The 27733-nt window shown below is 38.9% G+C and overlaps 2 protein-coding genes across 2 annotated transcripts; one reads left to right on the top strand and one right to left on the bottom strand.

Annotated features, from left to right (window-relative positions):
* The first annotated feature begins 11553 nt into the window (after nucleotides 1-11553).
* cldn7b (claudin 7b) lies at nucleotides 11554-15907 on the top strand. The gene is made up of 4 exons (XM_038708145.1): nucleotides 11554-12044; nucleotides 14134-14298; nucleotides 14376-14460; nucleotides 14816-15907. Exons 1-4 carry the CDS (start codon nucleotides 11822-11824, stop codon nucleotides 14967-14969), a joined length of 627 nt encoding a protein of 208 aa, XP_038564073.1. The 5' UTR covers nucleotides 11554-11821; the 3' UTR covers nucleotides 14970-15907.
* Nucleotides 15908-19810: 3903 nt separating this feature from the next.
* npm1a (nucleophosmin 1a) lies at nucleotides 19811-27638 on the bottom strand. The gene is made up of 11 exons (XM_038708146.1): nucleotides 27484-27638; nucleotides 26213-26292; nucleotides 25314-25433; nucleotides 25131-25224; nucleotides 24784-24899; nucleotides 24649-24701; nucleotides 21500-21551; nucleotides 21340-21417; nucleotides 21075-21185; nucleotides 20867-20941; nucleotides 19811-20198 (listed from the first exon to the last, which is right to left on the bottom strand). Exons 1-11 carry the CDS (start codon nucleotides 27530-27532, stop codon nucleotides 20148-20150), a joined length of 879 nt encoding a protein of 292 aa, XP_038564074.1. The 5' UTR covers nucleotides 27533-27638; the 3' UTR covers nucleotides 19811-20147.
* Nucleotides 27639-27733: the final 95 nt, after the last annotated feature.

Below are 27733 nucleotides of genomic sequence, written 5' to 3'. Positions count from 1 at the left end.
ATCAATCCACTCGCACTCAAAGTGGCTTTACAGTGCTGATAGAACACATTTTTCACATACAATTTAACAGTGTACTGATTTACTGTTTGTTTGATTTCCTACAATTTATGATGAGGTTCAGTGGATTACATCATGCTGTAATGTGACGATAACACATGCATAAAGGCTTCCTAATGTGGTTATGATGCCTTGTTACGCTTGATGTGCAACGCTTCCAAACAGCCTTGCACTGGGCTGTTGCTCTCCTACTGAATTGTTTTATTTATTACAGCTAAAATTACACAGTTTAGTTACTGATGGTCCACGACAGTATTCCGTACAGAAGAAATGTATCCAGTGAAGACAGAATTTGATAAACAAAACAAAGTTCAACATTATGTTGTTGTTCTTTCTTTTGCAAAAACTTTTATTTCTTGCAAAACCCAAGTGAGGTTTATAAACTATGGATCTTTTTTTGGAAGTCTTTGTGGCAACCCCATCAAATATTTAATATAAATCAATCAAATCTAAATTATGGTACAAAATGGGTGTGTGCCATGCTCACTGTTCCTAAGCATTAAATATTGGGAGAATACTTGCCTTGGCAGCAACACTGTGTTTGAATATTCCTGATTAAATCAGCATTCATATTAAAGGGCCCAACCCAAAAGCCATTTATTTTGTACTTGTAGAGTAATTTTGCTGGTGCAGCATCATATTTGTCCTGTTTAAGTAAGTGGCCTCTTTGAGGAATGCTAAAAATGTGAAGGATGTAAAATGTTCCCTGTGATCTCTATTGAACTTAGCAGCATGCTTCCAGACAACAAAACCTGTCTGGATTTCCAAACTGTACGGAATGCTGCCAGTTTACATGTATGTTGTGTCGATAATACAAATAGTGTATAAACTGATGTACTGTCAGGTAAAGTTTTTTCAGATATATACTTAAATAGTCGGTGTTGATGATTTTTTTTTTGTCTTTCAGTTGTTCTACCTTGTCATGTTTCCTTTATAATGCACACTCCTCAGAAGGAGGAAGAGCTGTTGTTGCTGTCCAGGTGGTCTTACCTATTTGGTGTGTTTTTGTCTTTGTTCGGTGCTTTTGTATCCACACTGATGTGTCCCCTGAGTGAACTTCACCCAAACTGAATCCCACTGTGCGACTGAGTTGTGTGTTTGTGAAAGATGCAGTGCATTCAAGTGAAAACGGCATATAACAACTCTTAAAGCCAACATGTGTCCTGTCATACACAGCAATGACCTTGTTGGATCTCAGAGTTACGCTCACGCACGTCTTCCAGAAAGTTCCCGCAGCCTCTCTCCCCCTACTCCTATGGACTCTAGGTTTAACTCTAATCTTCTCGTCTTCCCAAAAAACTGACAATGAAAAAAAACAAGATTAAAAGAAAAAAAGAAAAAAAGCCATAACTAAAAATGGGCCTTGGCGCTTATTAACCACAGAGAGAAGGCCTGAATCCTCAGGCACCTCCTGAGTGTTACCAGGGATTTAGACACATGTTGGACTCCTCCTTACAATAAGAGCCAAAGCAGGCAGCAGGAACGTACTGGCTTTTTTGACCACTTTCGGGAAGCAGCAAACAGGAATAATAACGACCAGCAATATGCAATGAGAACTACCAGCCTGCACTCAAGGAAGGGAAACAAATTCACCAGGCTAACAAACTACAATCAGGATTTGCAGGCTACACCGACAATCAGTGGTCTGCAATAATAACTGCTAATTGTCCAGACTGACAGGGGAATGAATCTTCCTTTGTAAAGCATGCATACGTCACTGTTCTTTGGCTCATGAGGGATGACTCCCTCTCAGTATCTACAGACACAAGCCCTCGATTCACCCTCTCTCCATGTTTGTCATCAGACCTGTGTACATTTCTACAATAACTCCTACATGAATTGAAAGGAGATGTCTTATTCTGGAATATTATTCAATAAAATAACATATATTTGTATGATTGTACGCAGTGCCCTTTGATGTTTTGTCTTCTCTTTCCCCATTTCCTTTTAAAAACTTCTAAAACGCTGTATTACTTTATTCATGATCAAGGCGCTGTAGGTTATCTGCATACCAGTATGTGTCCTCCTTCTATTTGCCCTTGCGGCCAATGAGTGGCATGCTTTAATAAATGAATTGTCTGGACCATATAACATCACAAAAAATAAATATATTTAAATAGGCAAATATACTGAACAAATTTATAAAACGCAACATTTGTTTTTGCCCCCATTCATCATGAGCTGAACTCAAAGATCTAAGACTTTCTCTATGTACATAAAAGGCCTATTTCTCTCAAATACTGTTCACAAATCTGTCAAAATCTGTGTTCTCCTTTGCCGAGATAATCCATCCCCCTCACAGGTGTGGCATATCAAGATGCTGATCAGGTGTGCCTTATGTCACGTTCGAGACCGGTCGGAACTGGGATATTTCCCAGTTGAAACTTCTGACTTCCGACCTCAAAGCGTTCCAGGTGCATGGTGGTGCATGACGCCGAAAGTGAACGAAAACCATGGCTGACCGTGACAAAGTGGACACACAGTTGCACCCTCAGCAGTGTTTTAGGAGTTAATTAAAAGGACGGCAGTTTAACTGCAACAACTGGCATGAATAGCCTATACTTTACTAGTTTTGTGTACCCCTCTAGCTACATCAGTTGGTAACCCTCAAGTCAGTCAGTGTTGTAGGTTATACTTCCTAATGTTTTGGCATTTTTAACAATAACTTTTATGTGGAGACGATGACTTTATGAGATTCTTTACTGTAGCCAGCTACCTAATAGGCCTAACATATTTCTACATCAGTGTACATGCACAACAGGTTTTACTATATGATGATGATGTATTATTTTAATTTAAATACATGCAAATATACTATTTGTTGCTTTTTAGTTTATGGTTTACCATTTACAATGTGTGCATCCATGGGCGCTGACATTGTTTTGTGACGTAATTCAGTTGCTACTCGTGAAGTCAGGGTACATATTTTTTCTCCGAGTTCACAAGCAGGAAATCCGACTTCAGGTGGCGTTCCAGGGTTGTTTTTCTAGTTGGAGGTCTGAAATTTCCCAGTTCCGAGTTTCCTGGAACGCAGCATTAGGCTGGCCACAATAAAAGGCCACACGAAAATGTGCAGTTGCATGCTGACTGCAGGAATGTCCACCAGAGCTGTTGCCCGTGAACTGAATGTTCATTCCTCTACTATAAGCTGTTTCTTCCTATATCTTTAAAAGGGAGTGTGGAATTCGCTATGAGATGGCTTGTTTTTTTGGAGTGGTGGCTATTGAGTGCTTATATATTATCTCCAGGTTTTTGTACTCTTACTCAAAAAACATTACCAATGTTCCTAAAAAATCTGCCTGTGCTTACTGCCAAAATCATATTTATTAAAATGATAAACAAATTTATAAACTTTCAGTGAACATACTCATGTTCACACAGCTCCTTTCAACATGTAGTGTATTTGACAATCAGTCTAATTCAAATTAGTCCTCTGGATAAATAACAGTAACACTAATATCTCAAGACTGTATGTAATCTCATAAAGCTACACCACAGATAATAATAGGCCTACAATAAAACCAAATCACTGAGAGGGCCCACATGCCACAAATACAGCAGCTATAGTCTACTTAAAAATAAATAAATGCCTGACCTTAAAATTTGAATTATTGAGTTTTGTGCAATGTAAACCTGAGATTGGTCTGCTTTCACATACAACTACAGCAGAAACACAAACGTCAGCTTTTCTAATGCGCACTTCATCTCAGAGTTGGATGTGGTTGTGATCAACCCCAGATGCAGAATACAGAGGCCACATCAGAGGCCAGGCATCCCAGGGGATTCCCTGCTACACCCAACACTAGTAGCCTGTATGAAACCCATGCTGTTTCCTAACAAAAACATAACATACTGTAGTTTCACTCATGAACAACACTTTCATCAATTGTGGATTTTTTTATAAACTTAAAAAAATATCAGCTGCAGTGGAAAATGGAAGGAGACAGAGCAACTTGCTCTAAGCATATCAATCAATCAAACAGTCGTTTTTTGGCGATTTTCTCAGATAAGACAATGCTTTTAACCTACAAACCATCCATCTCTGTCAAACGTCAATGATATCTGGCAACTTCAAGTCATACACTTACAGTAAATTATACAAACAAAACAAGAGTGGCAAATACTTGGCCACACAACTTGTTGCACTGCTAATAAAACGAGCAATCTTCAAATATTAGCACCAGTGGCAGAGCAAGCTGTCTTACCTTAAACCAGGTGTTTGTCCTTTGCATTCTTCTGTTAGAAGTTTCCCGCCACAGCAATAAATTCCAAAGCTTTCAAGACGGTGTAACCTTACTAGCGAAATTTCAGCTACGCTAGCTTGTTTCACAGGTTCTTTATTTAAGGTCCTTGACATATTTATTCCCACTAACTCCTCAGTTTTCCTCAGAGTTTGTGGTTGAATATCATCCTCGTAGGCTATTGTTGTGGCTGTCTGTTTCTTCCTTTGCTTCTTTCTCTGTAGCAAAGAGGTTTAGTTAGCCATCTGCAATCTGCCTTACAAGAAAATACAACATACTGTATAGAAAAAGTCTATCTAAGCAGCATCAGGGTAATTCAGGCTTTGCCAGGCTTTGTGATGGTGTTCCTCTCAATGGTCTAGACCTGGTTATCCTTAGTGATTATAAAATGTAATTGTCTTTGTTGTTGTTTAGTTATTTAATACAGAGCCTCTATTAGTCAAGCGTTTGGCATGTGCAAGCATCATTTGCCATCTAACTCTGTACATCCAATATGTAGGCTAGACAACTAATCTCTGTACAGAGAAGCTATTTCTCAAAATTAAAATTTTGGTTTAGTCTGAAATTGGTCCCAGTAAGGTTAGAGTTAATGTTATGTATTTATTTATTGCTAGATGTTAATTGGGATATCAGTTTGACACAGCATGCCCTGTTGCTACAGTGCATGTTATTACAGCAGGCTTTGTCAGGACAACTGATTTGGGGCAATTTGTTTTTGCCATTTGTGTTTTTCTTGTTGTCTTTTAAGTAATTGTCACACGGCCCTGATTGATTAGCCTTGGTTGAGAGGGACACAGCATGGACCTAAGGGTGTTAGGGATGCGGAGGGGGGGACTGAGGCAAAAGTCTGCTTAGGGGGCAGCCTCATCCTCTTACTTTTTGGTTTTGCACTGTTTTTGCATGGCCATAACCAAGAAACTGACCGCTTAGGAAGATTTCTAACTAACGACGACGAGCATCACCAACCGGAACTACTCTACTTAGGACACTAGAGCCCTACAAAGAGAGTGGTGACCGAGTGTACCATTGGATCTACACTCCTGCAGGACTTACATATCAAAAGGTGCATAACCAGAGCTGTTAGTCAGTTTTAACAAAGCTGGGCTAGCACTTTCTCTCTACTTCCAGTCTTTAAGCCAAGTTCGATTAAACATATCTGTATCTCTGTATTTGGAAGAAATAATTTGTAATGTTTCTCAACATGCTCAAAACCATGGAGATGAGGGAAGACTTTGGAAACGTTTGAACTTATGTATTAAAACACAGATAGGCCATCTGTCAGGTAATTCCATGTTAAGCACAACACATACATGCAGCATATAAGGCAAATTGTGATTATATATGAAAAAGCCCAGGCAATATACCGTGTTCATCTAGTCTGAGATTAACAAACTAACATCTGTCTGATCTACTGAAGAGTCATCTGTCTTTTTAAAGAACTAAGATAATTTAACCGATATGTATCAGATGGATTACTTACTTCTTGTTCACAACTAGTCAATTAGACATTACAATCTCTCAGTGATAACCATGGTAAATGGATAATGCCTCATGTCCCACAGACTGGGATAATTAAGTTACATGTCATAGCTGAAGTAGAGCAGCATCTGATCTGGCAGATTATTGTGTGCTCTGGGCTGTCATTGACTTTCACAACGAGTTCCCCTTTGAGACGTGACCTCAGTCAGGGTCAGACAGCCCTCTTTCTTCCTCTGATCTTCCTTATGCTTTACTGGGGCATCTCAAATCTCATGGAAGCATGACTCGTGCATTTATAGAAGATTATTCTCAGTAAACCCACACAGAGAGAAGCAGTCTGTGCTCAGACTGACTGGAGCTTTATATTTCTTAATGCAGCAAATAAGGATTAAGGCATTAAACCAAATATAGTTCTCACGATAGCTGAAGGAACCAATTACCCTCAGTATGCGCATGTTTCCATTACGAGCATCTACATGCTAAATTTGAACAAACATGGGAAAATCGCAACCTTGGAGGTTTTATGTGCGTATGTTGCATTGAATTATGCTTTTCCCAAGTACTGAATGCTAGTGTTCTTTTATTGATATTATTATCAGTAACACAGTGTCAGATGGATAGAAAACAATCACGAAATGATTAACAAAGTCCCCAGAAGTGCATGTGGTGAGGGTAATAAACAGAAAATGCTGAAGCAAAATATATCAGTGAAAAATTGTAATACAAAGACAAATTACATTTGAGATACTAAATTGAAGCCATTTGGCATTTCATTACACTATATTTTCAACAGACAGTACAGAAACAAATGTCACAATGAAAAATAACATCATATATAACTAAATTTTTTAATAAAATGTGCCTTACAGTGCCATTATCTATAAATGGAAAGAATGAGGCCCTGAGCTTCACTGTTTTTTTCTGCTTTGCTGCAACATAAGTAAAAGATCATTCCAAGCTATTGCTCCACTTCTCAGATACAGCTTCAACCAAGCCATTATACATATTATAGTTACATTTTAATTAATTACATGTCAATATGGATATAATTCAAACACTTCTAACTGTAAGATCATTGTTGATTGTGTTTCATAGCTGACAGTTTACACAGACATAACATTATGACCACTGACAGGTGAAGGGAATAACAAAGATCAGTGGGTGGAATATATTAGGCAGCAAATTAACATTTTGTCATCAGAGTTCATGTGTTAGAAGCAGGAAAAATGGGAAACCGTAAGGATTTGAGCAAGTTCCAAACTGTGATGGCTAGACGACTGGGTCAGGGCATCTCCAGAACTGCAGCTTCTGTGGGGGTGGTCATGGGTGGAATCACTTGGATGGGGGAGTGTGTGTGTGTGTCCCTTACTGGGGTGATCACAGGCACCAGGATGCACTATGGGAAGAAGGCAAGCCAACGGATGCAGTGTGATGCTTTGGGCAATGTTCTGCTTGAAAACCTTGGGTCCTGCCATGTATGTGGATGTTACTTTGACACGTACCATCTATACGTTTAGCATTGATGCAGACCATGTACACCCTTTCATGGTATTGAGCTTGATGGGCCGAATGGCAGTGGCCTCTTTCAGTAGGATAATGTGCCCTGCCACAAAGCAAAAATGATTCAGGAATGATTTGAGGAACACAACACAATGAGTTCAAGGTGTTGACTTGGCCTTCAAATTCCATTTCAATCCAATCAAGCATCTGTGGGATGTGCTGAACAAACAGGTCATGGAAGCCCCACATCTGCTGCTAAAGTCTTGGTGCCAGATACCACAGTACACCTTCAGAGGTCTAGTGGAGTCCTTGCCTCGATAGCTCAGGCTGTTTTGGGGGCAAAAGGGGGACCTACACAATATTAGCAGGTGGTCATAATGTTGTGCAAGCGACAACTGTTTTATCCACCACTGTCCCTCATGTGTGAATTGAGAATGACTGAGAGGACAGCCTTTGTATTGTCTTTGTCTTTTCACAATTTTCACAATTTTGTCATATTTGCTAATGTAATAAAAATAAAACAGGAAAGTTAGGAAATTTAACTAAAGAACCGCAATTTCTTCCTCTTTTCTGGAGTATTATTTTTATACGTCACTATATATAACCCCACAACAAAGTCATAATTTTGTAACTCATGAACTGTTTATTTCTTATGGCGCTCCTGTACAAAGAAAACTGGGAATCACTATTTGTGTAAAATGGATAGTTATTTTTTCAATTTTTCAAAATATTTCAAACATACAATATTTATGCACTGTTTATAGACAGTAGGAGTGTATTCTGGGAATACCTCTCCGCAATTAACCAACTGTTTCTACATAAACAAAAATACAGTGAGTTTATTAGATACTTTGAGAAATCTACTTAAAATTGTTCTCAAGCATGGTCATCTAAACATAAAGCAAGAAAGGCTGTTTACAGCTTTGTTTTATATTCACAGAAACCATCAGATGGCAGCATAGAGTTTTTTTCATCTAGCCTTGTGGAACCTTTTGTCCTACAGCCTGTTCCCTAGAGTAATGGTGCAACATGCACACTCAGGGTAAAAGGATTACAGTAAGTTATTATGGTAACATCAACACACAAGTGTCAAATAGTTAAATCCTAATTGGAAAACATCTGATCAGAGAGAAGAAAAAGTGCTTCTCCACCCAAAAGTATGACTCAAAATATCAAAGGAATTTTGGGGAAAGATGTTCAGGCAGGTAATAACTTTACCTTGATCTCTTTAGTTGCTGGGGAAGAACTTCTTAATAGTGTAATTTTATGAAATTGCCTGCAGATATACGCGATCCAACCTAAAAATAAATTTACTTTAATAGTAAAGGCTGTTACTGCTCCTCTGTTTTTGAAAGTTCGGGTAGCTCCAGAGCAAATAATACTGTACAAACTGTACAAATCAAATCAAACTTCAAATTATTTGTGTCACTGACTTGGGATTTACCTTCAAGAGTGTAGTGAATAAATTATTACAGAGGACTGAGACAGCTGACCCAGAGTGGACACGCCCTGTGAAGCAGGATAAACACATAGGATTTGTTCCATTCAGTGTCATCTGTCTCTCTTCAGATGAGTCATTTGACAGGTCAAAATACTTGTGACGAGTAAAAATGTACTACTTTATTTATTTACTTCTATTTTACCTACAGTATGTGATGACTCAGAGAGTGACTGTGGTATCAATGTGAGAAGTCTCACTGTTGCGCAAGTATCATAGTACTTTCGAAAACCTCACACTGACTGTGTATGTTTAGATCTCATCATGCACTCCAATACAAATGTGTGAGAAGTTCACATGCCTGTACTTGTTAGGCTTTTTTGTGCATGGGAATCGCTTTTTGGCGGCATATTGAAGTTTTCTAATAACCGCTTACACACCAGCAGCTGCTCATTAAAACCTGTTTGACCTGTGAGATAACAGAATCCACTCCAACTGTAAATTCAAGGCCACTGTTGTCGAAAGGGAATTAGTCAAAAGAGAAACTGAATCTTCCAGGCGCCGTTTTAACATGTGAAATGCATTTTCACCATTATACATATTTATGTGTGTAACAACCGTTAAATTTGAAAATCCAGTCCTCAAGAAAATACCACAGCAAACCTGACATGGTGTACAAGATATCCGGCTGAAAACTGACATTTAAGCTCTGGGATTTCCTCTCATGTTGTCATAGTGAACAGGTCAGAGCACTGTCATGTCAACTGTCATGTGAAAACAATTCTCCCTCAGGAGTGTGCACAGTGCTCCTGAAAATGAAACTGCCAGCTGAGCTTCCTGGATTCATTCTTAGATAGCTATCTTTTGCTAGTGTGTCAGAAGAAAGTCGTTTACTTTAATGCAGGCCTCTAGGGAAATGACTTCTTGTTGTGGTTGTTGGTGGTGCCCACATATACAAAGTGCAAGGTACAAGGTCCAGGGTAGATTTATTTATTATTTTACAACGCATAACGAGAAGTTTTATTTCCCTTTATGTTACTCACAAAAGCAAATGTTATATATAAAGATCAGAAACAGTAATGTATTGTATGCTCACATAGTTACTAATACATAAAGACTAAAAAGAAGAAAAACAAATAGAAAAATATTACAAAACTGACAGTGAAACATACAAAAAATATACATATATTAGACACCAGCCCAGAAGCATGTATGATGTGAAAGTTAGGCTTACAGAGGATAAACACAGTCATAAGTGGGATATGACTGGAACAAACACATTCTTTTTTCCAGTGAGTAGATGTATTGGAAAGATCTTAAGGACATTTACTTACTAGTCAGCTAACCCAGACCCTAGCAAACATCAGGAAACTCTGACTCATACTCATAACTGGTGATAGTTGCATTGAAAGTCTACATAATACATCTGATGTTCTCATTGTTGATTGGATATAGTACTATATGGTGTCATAACAGCAGGAAAAATCAATACAAAGTACTCATACCTACAGCTGAACTGTGTCTCAGCTCTGTAAGCCTGTTTGTTGACCTCCTCCAGGGCAGAGCAGAGTTCAATTCATTTCAGCGGACCTATGGCAGATAAAACACCTACTTCTATCCGTGCAGTCTACACTTGTAACTCAAGCACATGACAGTCACACACACGTGTTGAAAATAAAAGTTACAAAGCCAACAAAATTATATGTGTGAAAGAATGTGATATTTTTCTTTGTATGTGTTTCTAAATGTGATACCCCAGTTAATGGCCCTCAGCTGCCATTTTTAGATGTTGATTTGTTAATTTGCTATTCATATGGTCCTGAAAATAGATGGTGAAATGGCTTGTGATCACATTACACAATTTAATGTCTTCTTTGACTCATCCCCTGACGATATTATATTTATTATATGGAACGTAATTATCCATTCAACTTCCACCCACATTAATGCAACTTCCTATTTTGGCACTCTTGTGGAGCTTAAACTGTAAAACAAACAGGGTGTTATGCTTTGTTTACTTCACCTAATGTATGTATTGACATCATGTCTTGGGTTTTATACACACACAGCAATATAATAGAATCATGACTCTCTCTTTGGTACTCTACAGAAAATATGTGATTATATGAAAATATATACTACTTCTCCAACATATATGGGGCTGGAATTATAAGCCTGATCTAATACATTAGCCTACAATATACTGTTTTCACTGTGTTGTTACACTTCGTAGCAATACATACAATTATTCTAATGTATTTTAAATGTAAAATAATATGATAATGTTGCAAAATGGTGGTTTTGAATGTTGTTTTTTTCCTGCTTACCAAGCATCTCTGGCTACAGACTTCCAGTGGCCTATGAACAATGCTTGCTCAAAAGTGTCAACTTTTATTGTTGTATATCAAATAATATGACATTTAAAAACATTGGGTTATTATAAACAGTTATAACATTAACTTTATTAGTAACATTATTATGCTTTGTGTTGCATAATAATTTATATTGAGACTATTTGAAATTATACAAACCAAATCATTATTAACCAAGCTTCACAAGGCCTATATATTTTTGTAATTGTTAAAATATTTGTAGGTTGTCAGTGTTTCAAGCCTGTTGAGGTGTTTCACCGGGCTAAACAGATAAACATCATCTATCTGTCTGTCTGTCTATCGATCCATCTATGGAGTCTGTCTCAGCGTAGGAAACACTGACATCATGAAACCTCAGTTGTTTGACGCTACGTAAGATGAGTCGATACTGCGTGCGCGTCCCTCTCCCTCCACCTGTAACAGAAACCGCCTAGAAAAGCTCGCTCCCGCTCCTCCCCTCCCCATTCAAGGTGCGGCTGAGGAACAGGTGCGAGAGGAATCACTGAGAGACTTTATAAACTGAAACATCACCGTTGTCTGCTGATTTGTTTTCAGAAAGCTAGGGAAGACGCAAAGAGAAAATAAGAGACAGACACTTTCCTCAGCAACAAAGCAAACATTGCTAAAACCCGTCCGATTGTTAAGTTAGTGGGGGATTTGTACCTTCAGAGCAGGTGGACGTCGTCTTTGTTGATTCGCCGCGAAGTCGTTGAAGCAGAAGTAGCGTGGTGGAAATGGCCAACAAAGGTCTGCAGCTTTTGGGATTCGCCCTGGCCCTTTTGGGTGTAATTGGACTGATAATTGGCACAATTATGCCTCAGTGGAAGATGTCTGCTTATGTTGGGGACAACATCATCACAGCGGTGTCCATGTATGAAGGACTGTGGATGTCCTGTGCGTTCCAGAGCACAGGCCAAATGCAGTGCAAAGTCTACGACTCAATCCTGCAGCTCAACAGTAAGTAACACACTTACTGGATTCAAATGATGTGTCGTTGAAGGCTTGGAACAAAGTTTAAATTGTTTTATGTTTATACCCATACTACGGGCAGGCCTTATAGCTGGGAAGCTGTTAAATGTTGCCGTGTGTGTGTGTATGTATATTTTTTTCTGTAGGCCTCATAGGCCTAATATCACTGAGCGCTTAGCTCGGCGATGAAACTGGCTTTAAAGTTAAGTCATTTTAGTGACTACAAAAACATGTAATTGTTTAACAATAAATGCTGTAACACACTGGCATGCACCTGTTGGAATTTAAACCTAGCAACTTTTTTTGTTTTAGGCCTTTTTTACAAGAAGTTCTGAGCCGTCTTCTATGACTCTTGGCTGTTAACAGATTCCTGTGGCTTGGGCTGACCGTTTCTATCACTTATTAACCGTCTTTCTTTCACTCAGAAAGCCGTCATTTTGTTTAAACCGCACCAAGGCCTCACCTGTAGGCTACTTGTAGCTTGATGACTCAGTGCCGGAGATTTCTTTCGACTTGATAGGCGGGAATGTGTGCATCACCTTCACACTTCCTATAGTCATTGGCCAGTACAATTGCCCCTGCATTGTGGAAAACCCCGTAGTGTCGGGCTTGCATTACAGCGCAAAGGTAGTTACAGGTTAAACACCCAGGAGCCACTGTTTAGGCAACAGGTCTCAGTGCCAGCCCCCACAATAGTTGTTTTGTCTTAGGCCTAAAGGGCATCAGATTACCACAAAACCCTTCTTTGCTATGTTTTTGTGGCCCAAAGGGTTGACTCCTATGTAATGTCTGGAAAAACTACTTAATTGACTAGATATACTAAAATGTTTTAGCACAACACTCCTTTTAAGAACCAGGCTGAACAATTACAAAAGGCCCTTCTTCCGGTGTATGGTATATGGCGGTATTGTTGTTTTGAGATAAATGTTAGTGTTTTTCACTGGCAATCATACAGCCCATTTGGGGGGGAAAAAAAGAACATGTTAGGTTAAATGGGACAGTTGTCACATTTCCTTAATTTTTTTTTTCTGAAAGTCAAATCACATGTGCGGTTACTATCTATCTTTTATGACACATCTTATCTTTAAGAGCACTGGCAAAATGGGTCAACAGCGGTTGGATTTCCTATTATACAGGTTTTGATCAGTTCAGTAACTGATCTCCTCAGGCATAAACTGCCTGAGGAAAACCTTCTGTACACTTAGGTGTATTGGTCCCTCCCTGTGTTTAATCTTTACTTATATTCACTACAAAGCACTTAAAGCTTCAAGTTACTTATTGACTTGAGTTAGAAGTTCACAAAACCGTCTATTTTCTCCATATAGCTTAAGTGTCTTTTCTTATTTCTTTATTTTCTATCTCACTTATCAAAACAGCTGATTAAAATATCTGTAGCACAATGAGTCTTATCGCCTTTTCAAACACGAACACAAAACAACTTTTGATAAACATTGTGTGATTAAAGCTGTGGTTAGATATGGAGCAAGTGTACAAATAATGCCTCATTATTCAGAAGTACCTGCTCAAGATCTAGTGAGTCTTTGTTTGAAACCACACGAGGCATTCTTCACTTTTTTTTTTTTTTTTTTTGAGAGGGCCCGTGTCTTGGTAGTTTGGAGCAAAAAGCCACAAAATGTCCACCTGCTGAAAAGCAGGCTGCAAGTACCTGAAATTGGGAGTGTCTTCCTTATAATGAAACCTGAAACCTGGTTAGACCTGTTTTCTAACACGCATACAAAGCCGCCCCCCCCCCCCAAGAGTTCTCACTTCCGGTTAGAGCCGGTTTCTGCTTTTCTTTTTTTTTTTCTTTTTCTTCTCACTGGGAGCGGCAATGACACGCTGTTATATGAACAATGCTTATTTGCACTGCTTCCCCCCCACTCCAATGTTGGATGCGAAAGCATAAGTAGAGGCTTTTAATAGAATCACTGTAGAAATTAATTTCAAATGCTACGTTATTTCACTCTTGTTTAAGCCTGTCAAGTCTTGCCGCACCCTCGTCCCTATGTACCAACTATTAAGTGTTAAATATTTGCTATTAAATGATGGATTAACCCTATCCTGTCCTCTTATCCAGGTGCCCTCCAGGCAACCCGCGCCCTGATGATTGTGAGCATTATTGTAACAGTGGCCGGCTTGGGCGTAGCTTGCATGGGAATGAAGTGCACCAACTGTGGAGGAGATGACAAAACCAAAAAGGCCAACATTTCAATTACTGGTGGTGTTATCATCCTGGTCGGAGGTAAGAAGCCATTTAATGTTTGTTTTTGTTTTCTTCTCTTTGGACGGTTTCAGTGATTTATCTTTACTTTCCCACAGCTTTGTGTTCTGTTGTTGCCTGCTCCTGGTATGCTAATGACATCATCAAAGCCTTCTACAACCCTTTCACCCCTGTCAATACAAAGTAAGTATTTTGAAAATTTAAGATGGAAACTACACCTTTTATTCACACCTTTTGCATCTTGTGCTGTTATTTAATTTTTTATTAAATAGGCTAAGTTTTGCAGTCCCACTCAACAATAGGCTAAACATTTCCTTTAGCTCAGTACAATATCTCCGAACATGTTGGATGTGCTGGTTTGTTTAAGATACCAGCTTGAAGCTCTTCCTCCTCCCCCTTGTGTAGCTAGACATTTGCATGTGTCCAGCCACTCTTGCAGTGCTGATGAATGCATTGTGTATGTTTGTTTTTATATTAGCTGGGAGCTCAGCTGGCATCTGTTAACCCTGTTGACTTACTGTAACGTCTCTCTCTGAAGGTATGAGTTTGGTTCTGCCATCTTCATTGCCTGGGCTGGCGCAGCCCTGGCTGTAATAGGAGGTGGCATGATGTCCGCATCGTGCCGCAGACAAAAATCTACACCGAAGTATCCCATCTCCAGACCTCCCAGCAGCGGCAAGGAATACGTTTGAACAGGCAGGACTCGGTGTTAGAGGCTGAAGGAACACTTTGACATTCACCCTAGTCCAACTCAGAGATTGAAAGGTTGAAAAGATATATCCCAGGAAGTGATCAGTACCAGTTTTATTTTATTTTTTTAATTTGTCTCTTAGTTTCTTCAGGGAGAACCTGTGATGTTACTGTAATATTTTAACAAATACATTAAAGTTTTAAATAACTGCTGTTTACTACTTAAAGAGCTTATTTGCTTTTCCCTGTCTACAACTTACTTACTATGGTGTATACTGTCCACTTTGTTGACGTCAGTAAAGCACTAAGTTCAAATTAAGGAAGGGAAACGCCAATATTACACAACTTGGTAGTAGAAAATATCTTTCACCTGCTGCATGCCACAGTGTACAGAGTGTTTGTGAATGCACTGAATAGAAATCAGATATGGCAGTGGACACCATTTTGTTACTGTGTATGCTGAATCTATGTAGGTTAATATCTGGCACTTGAGAAACAATTTCCATGTATTTGTGCCTTATTTTGTTTTTTTATTTATATGAAAATGACAAATCATTCAGTACCACTATACACTGTGTTTTAATCAAGTGCCGCAGTGAAATTGTAACTATATAAAACGCAATAAATTCCTTTAACTCAGATTGATGACCTTTTTGCTGAAATACATACAGCGTGATGATGTGATGTATTTGGTGACTTGTTCTGTAATTGCTGTTGGTGTGGAAGCGCTTGCTTATTGCTTTTGTTTTTTTTAGTCAATAGTTTCACTCATCACATTTTCATTTTTTTTAACCTTTTCTAAAATTGTGATTTGTGAAGTTTGTACATAAAATAAAAGTGGAAAATGTACCCTTTCTGGAAATGCTGTTTATGCATAATGGAACTTTCATCAAAGGAAATGCAGCTCCGAGTGCTTTAAATAAAACGGATTAAAACCATTTAAATTTGAAATACTTTTTTTTTTTTTTTTTTTTTAAAAGGAAGTAAAATGAACACACGAGTACACACAAGCTTTGTCCTTGAAATAGTGTTGAATACAAAACAGGCATGCCCTGAACCATACAGCTGCCATGAGCAGATGTTATTCAATTATGAACACACTTTATTGGCATTGTAGGTGAGCAAACCTGCCAGACTCAGGTTGTGGATGATTTTCTTACTGAAATTGTAAGGGCCGCACTTTACTCTTGCTGGAAGCCATCTTCCTTTGGGTTGACGGGTGCACAGCATCATAATGGCTAACGAAGTAAAATGTGCTTTGGTTTTACTGCTACTGCTGGTGTGTGTGTGTGTATATAGGTAACTGCATTTAATTGGCTCAGATGTTACTGTATGGGTGGATGGATGTACTGTACATTATACATAGTGTTATATTTTCAAGTGTCAGTAAAACTTATTGTGTGTGCTGGCTCAGGACTGCATTTTTAGAGCCATTTTAAGTTGCGGGAATTAATATTTCACTGCAGTGGGGCATTTTCACTTGAATTCACCTCATTCCTCTTATCTTTTTACATTGTCTCCTCTACATCTCCCCTCACTTTGTCAGTATATGTCTCCGATTAATGATTCTCCAGCAGTGTCTTCCGCAGTTCTCATTCTGCCTGCCATTCTCTAATCATTCTTTCCTCCCTTTGGGCCAGATCAGAAAAGTAATAATGATTTTACTCCTAAGTGCCCAAACATTTTCCTCCCTGCACAAATACATCACAAATACATCTGTAGGCTCCTCTAATCGAATCAGGAAGGTAGGGCAATTTATCAGAGTACATGCAGGCCATCACAGCACATGCTTCTGTGCCACTCAATCACTGAATGCTGCTGATGAATTATTACTGGTTATCACCCTGACAGTAGAACTGCTCTATTTAAATGGTCATTTATTGGACCATTACAGGTAATAGTAAGCAGGAAGGTCGAATGACCTTATTATCATGACCGTGAACCCACTACCCAAACTGTCAACACATAAACAAACGTGCACATGCTAGTTCTTGAATGACTCGAGACCTATGCAAGAGACTTGTGTTTTCTTGTGGTAGAGCTGGGGTAGGCAACTTTGGAGAAACTAGCAAGACACAGCTAGATTTTTTAAGTATCAAACCTAAAATCTCACCCCCTCCCCCTCAAAAGCCACTCTCCCAAAATCCATTTTCATGCGCAGTGAGTGCACAGGGACAGTATCAAGGCAGGCTGACAGGCAGGTAGGCCAGCTGATCATTTCATTGCTTATTACAGACCTGCGATGGTCGCAGATAGCTACTGAATTCTTTTTTTTTTTTTTTGTCAGAGCATTTGATTTATTGAATAAATATATTGCATACCCAACAGCTTTAAAGCTGCATAGGACAAGACAATATTTGTTTTTAATGTGAAATAAATCCAGCCTAAATCACAAAGCATAACTGGCTCGTGTCCCCAAAACTTTAATTGAATCGAGTTGATATTAGATATGATTCTCCCACTACGCATAATAAATAAACTCAGTTCAGCTTTAATTTTGAGGTCTGCATTCCCTGGACTTTTTAAGTACCTTCGTCTTAACGGACAAATTACCTGTACGTCTGCACACGTCAGATGATTAGTTCAATAAAGAGCTTATAAATTAAAATGTAGTGGGATGGTGAGCAATATTCAGTGGATTCTGAATACAGACATTTTGCTCAATATTCTAATCTGTCAACCTACAGTAATGTACTTCTTCGATATTTGTAAACATCTGCTCTCACCATTGGCAGCAGTGTTAAAAACACAACTTTCTGTCACTTTAATTTTTCTGTAACGTCACAGTCCTCAGTACAGGGCGAATCTGCTGTCAAGACGACTGCATGACCATAAAAAAATGAATGGTGATTTGATCAAGGGTCACAAAATACAAACAGCGCCAGTGTAACGCTCTCTGTTGGCCAGTGTGCAATAAGTGACCCTAAATATAATCACAGCAGTGCTGCAGTTTGTTACAACAGAAACAGAACATTACAGTTATAGCAGTCTCAACATTGTGTTATATTCTGAAAGACAAAAGAAAACATCAGAGACACACAAATCGCAGTTATACTTCAGAGATTTGGAGGTAAAAGAAATTAAGCCTCCCCTATACTTTTCCTCACTAAAATCTTATGCAATCTTAAGGAAATCTTATATATATATATATAATGTGTTTTGTTTATTAACAAAACACATTTTGGCTACAGAATCTGATGAGTGCAATATGAACTATATTTACAGAAACATAACATGATATGAGTAATACATTATATTATATATTGAAGAGCCCTCATGCCAGCTTTTGAATTTCATAATTGTCTTACTAAAGTACAGAAAATAAGAAACCAGTTTGCTACTTTCATTTTCTGTTCTCATTTTTTCTAAAGTGGTAGGATGTTGTTCGTGACATCACTTTCAGGTTTGACACAGCTCCCCCGGAGCCTCAAAATGCTTCATTTAACAGTTTTCAGTAGTACTGCTCAAGACCTGCGAACAGACCTTTAAAACAATCTCTAAAACAGACCAGAGGTCCCAAACCGGGTTCCAATTACCGCAAGATTAAAAAAAGAATTCATGAGTAAAGCACTCTGTAGCTTATGGGATCTCAAGATGTAATGTGCATCTTCACCTCTTTAGTTTCAGATACCAGCTTGCGCCTCCTCCCCCTTTTGTAGCCAGATATTTGCATGTGTCCAGCCGATCTTGCAGAACGAATGCATTGTGCATGTTTGTTTTATATTAGCTGGGAGCCCAGCTGGCATCTTAAACACTGCACATTCTGCAGTCTTCTGTGCAAATATAGAAAGAAGATGACTTACACCTTTGATTCTACACCGGATGTAGAAAGAAACACAAGACATCTTTGTGTGCTTGAAATTTTAATAGATTGTTGCACGTAAAACAAATTAAGAAAAAAAAAAAAAAAAGGGTCATAACTGAATTTATCTTCTATTTGGGTAAAATGATCAACCCAAACCCACAGCACATTCAAAGTCATCCAACCTTACACTTGCTTCTTGAGAACAATGGAATGATCTTCAGCTATAAGGAGGCCTCGTGCATCAACATTTACATTTAATTTGACTTAAACTGGTCAAACAAGAAGAGAACGTGTGGCTTAATTAAACTTTTGTACAGGGGTGAATTTCTTAGAACATTTTAACAACTGTAAATCCTGGTTTGGAAAATTATGAGCAACTCACACTGGGAAACAAAAAACAAAAAAAACCCGACAACATAATTTGCAGATTCCTTCTCTTCATGCACTTGCAGAGTAACTACTTAACCCGTGGCCTATTGGCTATGAGTAGTCATAGCAAAATTAAGTCAGAGACCCAATCTCCACGTAGGCCAGCGTCAGTGCTAAAATGTGAAGGCAGCTTCATTTATGAAATAGTACCCCACAAAAGGTTAACGCACCTTGTTGCCTAACATCAAATGGTCGATTATCTCCGGACGGTAGTATAAATGAAGTGTGACAATTCTGACACAATGTTTGAAACTGAAACTAGAAGGACACTTCCTGTCACGGGAGATTTTCCTTTGGAATCTCACAATAGCACAAACATTCAAAACATTTTAAATAGTGCAGCATTTTAACCTTTACTACTGTACTTGACAAATCAATATTGCTCATCAATATCATAATCACTGTTGACGTCAGCCAAAACATTTGCTTTCCCAAAACGGAAAAAGGATGTGACCACGGCAGACATTAGCCGTTTTGACTGCTTAAAATGGATTAGAAGTTTCTTTAGCCGCTTTTGTTGCTGGTGTTCTGTGCTTTGAAGTGAGTGATAATCTGATGCATTTCTATTATTCTGCATGAGGCCAAATTAACCTGTTTATATAAAAAAAAAAAAAAAAAAAAAAAAAAAAAAAACACACATGAAGATGTCCTCCATACTGGGGTGCCAACAATCCAGCCGGAGTTTTATTTACACAGTTACAAAAGATGCAAATTTGTAAGTTGGTTCTCCCAGAGTTAATTCAACAAATCATTTCTCTGCCCTAATAAGAGGGTGGTGGAGGAGGGAGCTACAACCATCCCTCTCATCTCTTCATACAGGACGGGCGGTGGTGATGGACTGGGCTTAGAATTAATGACGTGAGGCACAGAGTTTGGCTTCAGAGGGGTTTGAGGTGCGCTATGGGTATAAACAAGTCATAAAAAGGAGATAAAACTACTGAGACTGTTATTTTGCATCCTTCACCGTCTGTCTCCACTTCCACAGCTCCGCAATAACCTAAGAGAGAATCAAAATTGTTAAAATGGTGGCCCAATACACGTGGTTAAAATGTCTAATTACAAACGGAGGGAGAATCAAGCCAAATCAGTACTGTTTCAAGTATTTTCTGTGTAGCTCCTGTAGAATAAAATCATTCAGTGTATTTACTTTAAAAAAAAGACACACAAAGTGTAATGTTTAACATTTTAGCCTTTGGTGCTCCCTAGTGGTAGGATAACAAAATATCAAATTTTATTTGAAACATGCCAATTTCCTTTCATTATTACTTTGAACTAATATTACAAAATATAAATTCACATTTTAAATATCAATACTTTGATTCATTATTTATATAAGACCACTGGTTAAGGTTTGTCCTTCAGTCAAGTTCTTTTTATAGTAGGTAGAGTGAACTAATACAATTTAGGACACAATACAGCTGTTAAGTGAAAGTCTGTGGAAAAGTTAACCATGACTTGGGTCAAATAAACTGTTTGAGTAGGTTGAAAATGTCAGATTTTATTCAGACAGATGTTATGGGAAGCATCAGCAGTACCAAATTTGTCTGTCGAAATCTATTAAGCTTTTTAGAGCAAACAAACTCAAAATAATATAATTTATAGTTTCCTGATGCATTTTCAGAAAAGCGTCTTAATATTTGCAGGCATGTTAAACTTGTACGGTACCTTGGCATCTGTGACTTTATGACCATGCTTCAAGAAGTTCTCAAACCTGGGCTGGACCTTAGGTAATGCTATTCCCTGTTAAATGGAAAGAACAACAATGAATGAGCATTTTGTCATTAGTCATGCCATATTACATTATTAGTGAAAATAAACAGATTTACAAAAACACAAATAACAAACAAACAAACAAACAAACAGGGACACCAACCTTCTTCACTGCCTCCATCAGCTTGGCTTTAATCTCTGGAAGTGTCACATTTGCTTTGGGAGTTGGTGGGGTTTTAGGTGACTTGTCACCCTTACCTTTAGGGGTCTTTTCCTATAAAGAACATTGAGTTTAGATCTTGTCTTATCAACTGGGGGAAGTAAACTGGATAAGAGAAAGCTTTACAGGCATTTATCATGTTTGATAAAATATGAATTTACTGAACAACAGTGGTTAAGCAGTCCGGTTTGTGAAAACTAACTGTTACCTGCTTTGCGGCGGGGGCGCTGGGTTTAGGACTCTTGCCATTCTGAGCAGGGCCTTGCTTGGATGGTGTTGGCTTGGCCTGTAACAAATAAACAGCTGTTAGATGGGAAAGGAGTTAATTTATGCTAGAACTGCCAAAACTGTATCAGACAGGTGCTTGCCTTAACAGGTGACTCCTCTTCTTCGCTCTCTTCGTCCTCATCATCATCATCACTAAAAAAACAACCAAAAAAAAACAAAACACACATTTAGAAGTTATTTAGAACTGACGCAAAACATTTATAGGTCTGGGAGAAAGGCTTGTAAGGAAGCAGCAGCATTTCCACTGTTGTTCAATTAAATCTGTTAAAATCCTCTTTAAGAAAAGTGAACTGTTTTGGTCTTTTAGAAAAAAGAAAGTAAGCAAATACCAACTTAATATGGTCTTCTGGGTATTATTAGTTTTTAAAAAGGAATTTAAACATAACATTTTATTACCTATACGTGACCAGGTTGTAACCTCAACTAAAAATTGAGGCATTCACCAACTTTCTCAGTTGCCTATAACAGCCTGTTTAGGACTACAGTTTTCTATGTGAAGGACTCAGATTTCCTGAGAAAATCCATCATCTTACACAGCCTGTGATGTTTGTGCGCAACATTACTGCAAAACATGTGAAACAGTGCGATTTTGTGTTTTAGTTGGTTCAAACTAGATAATGTTAACTTGCCTGCAAACGCTGACCAGTTGATAACTACCTGACGCCTTGTTATATTTCTGACCTTTTAGTCCCATACACACCAGCACGTACCTTGAGATCCTCGGGCAGAGGTCTGCTCTGTTCCAGAGTCTCGACTGAAAACTAAAGGGGACAGAGCGTTTGCTGTCAGGGCCCCGAGGCTCTGGAACAGCCTGCCCGAGGAAATCAGGTCGGCTGAGTCAGTGAACTCTTAAGAAGTCCCTTCTTAAAACATACTTTTATAGGAGAGCCTTTCCCGATCTTACTTGACTTTATTTTATCCCTTTTATTTTATTAATTTTATATTAATCTGTATTTTAGTCTTTTCAATGTTTTGATGCTCGTATCTTGTTTTTTGTATTATTCTTTACACTTGTTAAAGCACTTTGTAACTTATTTTTGAAAAGTGCTCTACAAATAAGGATTATTATTATAGTAACTTATTTTCAGTCAGAAATATGTAAAAGCGTATGCTGTTGGTTGCAATCTGAAACCTTACTGCTAGAAGCCACTAAAAACCACACAGCCCACCTTTACCTTACATTTACTATAAATAGATTTTGAGACTGTAAAACTAAACACTCTTTTTGTGGTAACTTTCATCGACCATTGTATCAGTACAACATAATTCAGAAGGGAACAAAGGTGAAGAGAATAAACTGAGTGATGGATAACGTTGGTAGTATAGGCAGTGTGGCACAGACATTTGCGATCAACAGCTGCTGTCTGCATCCTAAAGCTGATTTGTGTAAACTTTAGTAAAACAGATGTAAAATAGAACAAGGGGAACGTGTTGCTCTCAGGAGGAGGCTAGAAGCAGCAAATATTGGCACAATGGCATCCTGGCTTTTATATTAATGTTAATTATATGTTGTTACTATATTCATTATAATCTATATTCTATAATAATTTAGTATATAGCTTACCACTATTATGATATTAATTCCAGTTACAGCTGTTTCATTTTGGGGTTGTTTTTTATTCATTAACTTTGTGAAAGAAAAAATTTCTACAGTTAGTCTAACTTAAATTTTAAGTAGGCTACTAACTCGTCAATAATCATAACTATTTAGGCAGAAGGATTAGTTCAACATTTGGAAAGTTTGCTGTAGCACATCAAACTTTAAATAAAAAAAAAATAATAAAATAAAAAATTCCTGCTTTGTCCTGGCTGTGATTAATCTGTTCACGAAAAGTGACGATGACGAGCGCATCGGCTTTATGAAAAGTTGAACGTGTTTCAATAAAAAAAAAGGCACAGATGTAGCTAAATTGCCAGCTAATGTTAGCCAAACCAATATGCTGCCTATATTTTCCCTGTTGTCTTCTTTCTTACCGCTTCACCTGCTGACAGCGCATCTTGCTCTTGTTTTTGAGTAACGGGGCTGTTCAAGCGGCCACAGCGCTCAGTCCGACCATGTTTTGAACAATTAGCATTGGGGATCCGGCGTGGTGGAAGGTTACGGTCGGTTGTGCTCGTAAATCAGTTTTCCGGTTCGCACGGATCTATTTTTAGGGGCGTACGAGAGTGAAAGGCCCACACGGTAGATCCTAGATCCCTGCGCCTAACGTTACACAGAACAACAATTGAGACATGTCCCCAGCTTCCTCAGTGTAAATGACACCTATGAAATAAATACAATATTTGTCGCACTAAGAATTCTAATGGTGCGATACCAAAAATACAAAATAAATTGTGCAGTACGAGTTGTTACAATTAGTTACACCTTGGCTATATATACGGTAATGTGACAATTGCTTCAGTGATTATTCATCCTTTTCGGTTTTTACATCTAAATGCTGCTTGAAATATAGTATTGGCTTGGAAGCAGCAAGGATAAGGAGTTGGGCTCCAGTTTGTTTTTTCCTTGTCCCGGTGAAGTTTAATGTGCGTTAGCATGTTGGACGTTTCCATTCACATGACAGTACCCTACAACAGTGGCGCAACGCCGACACACAGACATGGTCCTCGTCTCTCCGTTGCTCTTGTAACGTCAACTGACCAGTAACCTGCAGAGGGTCTTCCAGCTCAGCTGTTTCATTACCGCTTGCCACAGTGTGACTGAATCACACACCAAGCCGCTTGTTATGCTAACCTCAGCGCCACTGCCCTCAGCATCGTCTGCCAGCTTGTCATTGTCACTGGCCTTCTGAACTTCAGACACTTGCCCATTCTGAGTCAATGAACTTTAGCTTGTTAGTACCACTTCAGAGACGTTTTGTTTTCTTTCCTAACAACTGGCTGATTCACACCAGAGCTTGGATGGCAGAGCTTGTGCACCGCAAACACTCAACAGTCCACAGCGTAAAGCTAAACACTGACGTAAACAGTAACGCTACCTGTACTGCTGTTTAACATCCAAGTAACACCAAACGGAGGAAATTCACACGCACAAAAAGTATTTACTGATGACATTACGGCATTTATTTAATGCTACGAAAAGACAAGAAAAAATTTAAGACCTTTGTATATGAAATTTAATACTTTTAATGCCTTATTTTTAGAATATGAAATTTAAGACTTAATACTTTTAAGACCCCGCAGGTACCCTGGAAAAAAAGCTTAGTGTTGTGTGACACTTGACACTCACTCATCATCTTCATCCTCGTCATCCTCCTCTTCCTCTTCCATTTTCATTTTTTTCTGTAAGGGGGCAGAAGGTGGATCGTCGTCATTTGATTTTTGACACATTTGAAACTGAAATAGCACATGATGTAAAACAAACCTGAGACTTGGGGGCGGGGGAGGAAGCAGGTCTTTTCTTTGATGTGCTGACATCTTCTTCCTCCTCCTCTTCTTCATCATCATCATCTTCATCAAAAGACTGATCAGCCTCCATCACTTCACAGTCGATCGAGAGAGATGTTAGACGAGTTTTAAACACCAACAAAACCAAATCAATATTGCTGTGCTATAAAAATCCTACTTATTCACACTTCTGATTAAAACTGGTTAGTAAAGCATAAACCCTGGCAATCCCCACAGTGACCAGACACTGAAAATACACACACACATTCAGTTTGTCCCCCTGATCAGTTAACACATGAGTGTACTCTTGCAACAAATACTCACTGACAAGGTGCTGTCCACTGATATGGATTGGACCAGAACCTGCCTTCAGACGGAAAATTGCTGGGGGTGTGATTGTGAAACCACCGAGACACACCTGCAACAAACACGCACATGAGCATCCACTTGTACAGTGATGATAAATGTGCTCTGTACCCAAGCAAAGACAACAATACGTATACTCACACTTGGCAGGGTAGAGGGCTTAAGTGAAACCAGTGCTGCTTTGATTTTCTGACCCTCCGTGTCTTGTCCTTCCACCTCCACCATGTGAAGTTCATCTTTCGTAGCGGGGTCCACACAGGCCTGAAGAGAATAAGGCAACAGTTGATTGTAAATCTGTGTCAGCCTTTTAGGGTGTTCTTCACACCTGACCTGTTTGACTACTCATGTGACATAATTTATGGCATACGAGGTCCAGTTAAAGTCTATACTACAAATGCTGATTATTTCTTTTTGACACCCGGACAGATAAAACAAACAAAAAAAAGGAGGTTCAGTCAAGTGCAACGTGACTTGCTGCCAGCGACTGGATTTTGCTTTGAGGAAAATTTGGGAGAACAAAAAGACCGGCAGGAATGATGTTTGCATGTCTGTACCTTAAAATTAAGATGGGGGAAAAGGTTATACGTTGCTCTTGTTAGAAGGGAGTTAAGACTCAAATCGTGTTTCGAGCTCAGGCATGTGACATTCTGCTGCTTGTGCCACATCAGGGCACAGCGGACCTTATTCTCCAAATGTTGGGTGGAGGATCGTTTCTCAGAGGCTGCTAAGATAATACTATTCACTTAGCCAGCCTCGAGCCACTTGACACTATGCTAAAAAAAAATAGCAAGTAGTTAGGTTTATTCAATCAACTGTCAATCTGTGTGCATAGTGGGAATTGCCATGCAATGTGAGGCATTTCTTTAACGCTCGGTCGCACATATGGTACCCTTTGTTTCACCAATGTTCAAAGCTGCTATAATCCATACACAGTGGTCAACAAATTTAAAAGACGTGGTTTCACAAAGCGCAAAATCTGGTCAGCAGAGAAATATACAACATCTGAAAACCTTAAACAGCTTAAGTGTCAGGGTACTTACCATCCTTAGATCTAGCTGATGCTCAAAGTCGTCATCCTCAGGATTGAACACCACCTCTTTACCAGCTTCCAGCACGCACCCTGATAAAAGATTTCAAATAATAAGACAACTTTCGCAAGTGTTCCAACAGTGGCAATTTGAGGTTTGAAGCATATAAATACTGAGACTTTAATCTGTGATGGATTAGTCATTTTCTTTATTTTAAATGTGGCAAAGTGTCACTTATTCGGGGGTAAAGTGCTATGTTTCAAATGCACACAAGAGGGAGCCACACTGACTACCGATTTGAAGATTCCCACATGGCCACAGCACAGGGAATCCCCTCAATTGGGTGAACTAACTAAAATAATTTCCTTGAATGGTGCAAATTTAACACCCCACCTATTGGGTGAACGTGATGCTTCATAACAAACAGGTGATAGTGGGGGGAAAATGGCAGATAAATACAATTTACATGTACTTCTTAATTAGTGAATAAAGCTTTTTCAATAAATAGCTTTTTTTGGTAAAAAGTACTTTGCTGTGCACAGTGGCCTCACACAACACCCAAAAAACAGAGCGGCAAATTGACCAAAAATCTGCGTCTAAAAAAAGAGAAAATAATTTTCACATGTCGCATGTGTGAAAAATATGAGTAATTTCAGCATCACGAGAGTGTATTATCCTAAGCTCCTGTATGCGTTATAAATTAAATCATATCATGGGTAAAAACCTAAATGACGTGTTTGCTGGGAACGGGTCAGATAAGGTAAGGAGGTCTACATTTTTATCCCAGAGGAGGAAGTCAGCAGGGTCCGCATGTGTTGAACCCACGTTGAGACGGCTTTTCCAGACGAGCTAAAAATACTGCCACGTCTAACTTTAGCCTACAGTGTCCAGTTAATCAAAAGGCGATGTAAATTCAACTCTAAAACATTGACAGCGTCTGGTGTGAGGAACATGCTTAAATACCAACTTTGTGCACAACACATGGGCGCCGCCATGTTGGTAGTCAAACACGTGCAAGTTCTAGCTAATTCAGACTTGTCTAAAGCCTCGTTCAACCTCCTGCTACAACATTAGAATGGGGAATAACGCGCGCAGGATATTTATTCCACTTTACATGATTTAATAGGACAATAGGAACATTAATGTTCATTACGTTCAAGTACAAAGCTGAACCGTTACATTTAATCGTGCTCTTGTCCCGAGCTCAGCACTCTCACACGAGGACACGTAACGTTACTGCTAAACACCTTGAAGTCACATGCGACATGCACAAGTTATTTTACCGTAAAGAAAGGTCTGTGGTGCCATTGGTTCTTCGTCCATTCCGTTCATTTCTGCGATTAAAACGCTGACAACCTGCTGCTTGTCTGCGAAGGAAGAAAAACCAACTACTACTAGTTACGACTTACTAACGTGGGACTCCGCCTCCGTTCTTCTTCTCTGTTTCATGCTGAGGAGAAAGCCAACGAGAGTAACAGCGACACCCACTGTGGCACAATGTGTGGAGTCCGACTCAACAAACAGCACAGCACC

This window comes from Micropterus salmoides, unplaced genomic scaffold, assembly GCF_014851395.1.
Source record: "Micropterus salmoides isolate LMB-PRFRI ecotype aquatic unplaced genomic scaffold, ASM1485139v1 Ms_hic_scaffold_9, whole genome shotgun sequence".
NCBI lineage: Eukaryota > Metazoa > Chordata > Actinopteri > Centrarchiformes > Centrarchidae > Micropterus > Micropterus salmoides.
The sequence above is the reverse complement of the archived record's forward strand: the minus strand, read 5'-3'. Positions and strand labels throughout refer to the sequence as shown.

Bases quoted from the DNA above. Each gene is read 5' to 3' on its own strand.
- cldn7b (XM_038708145.1), top strand. From the start codon at position 11,822: ATGGCCAACAAAGGTCTGCAGCTTTTGGGATTCGCCCTGGCCCTTTTG. The intron at 12,045-14,133 runs GTAAGTAACACA...CCTCTTATCCAG, and splicing joins CTCAATCCTGCAGCTCAACA to GTGCCCTCCAGGCAACCCGC. The intron at 14,461-14,815 runs GTAAGTATTTTG...CTCTCTCTGAAG, and splicing joins TTCACCCCTGTCAATACAAA to GTATGAGTTTGGTTCTGCCA.
- npm1a (XM_038708146.1), bottom strand. From the start codon at position 27,532: ATGAACGGAATGGACGAAGAACCAATGGCACCACAGACCTTTCTTTAC. The intron at 25,225-25,313 runs GTGAGTATACGT...TGTTTGTTGCAG, and splicing joins AGCCCTCTACCCTGCCAAGT to GTGTGTCTCGGTGGTTTCAC. The intron at 21,552-24,648 runs GTGAGTGTCAAG...TTGTTTTTTTAG, and splicing joins GACGAGGATGAAGATGATGA to TGATGATGATGATGAGGACG.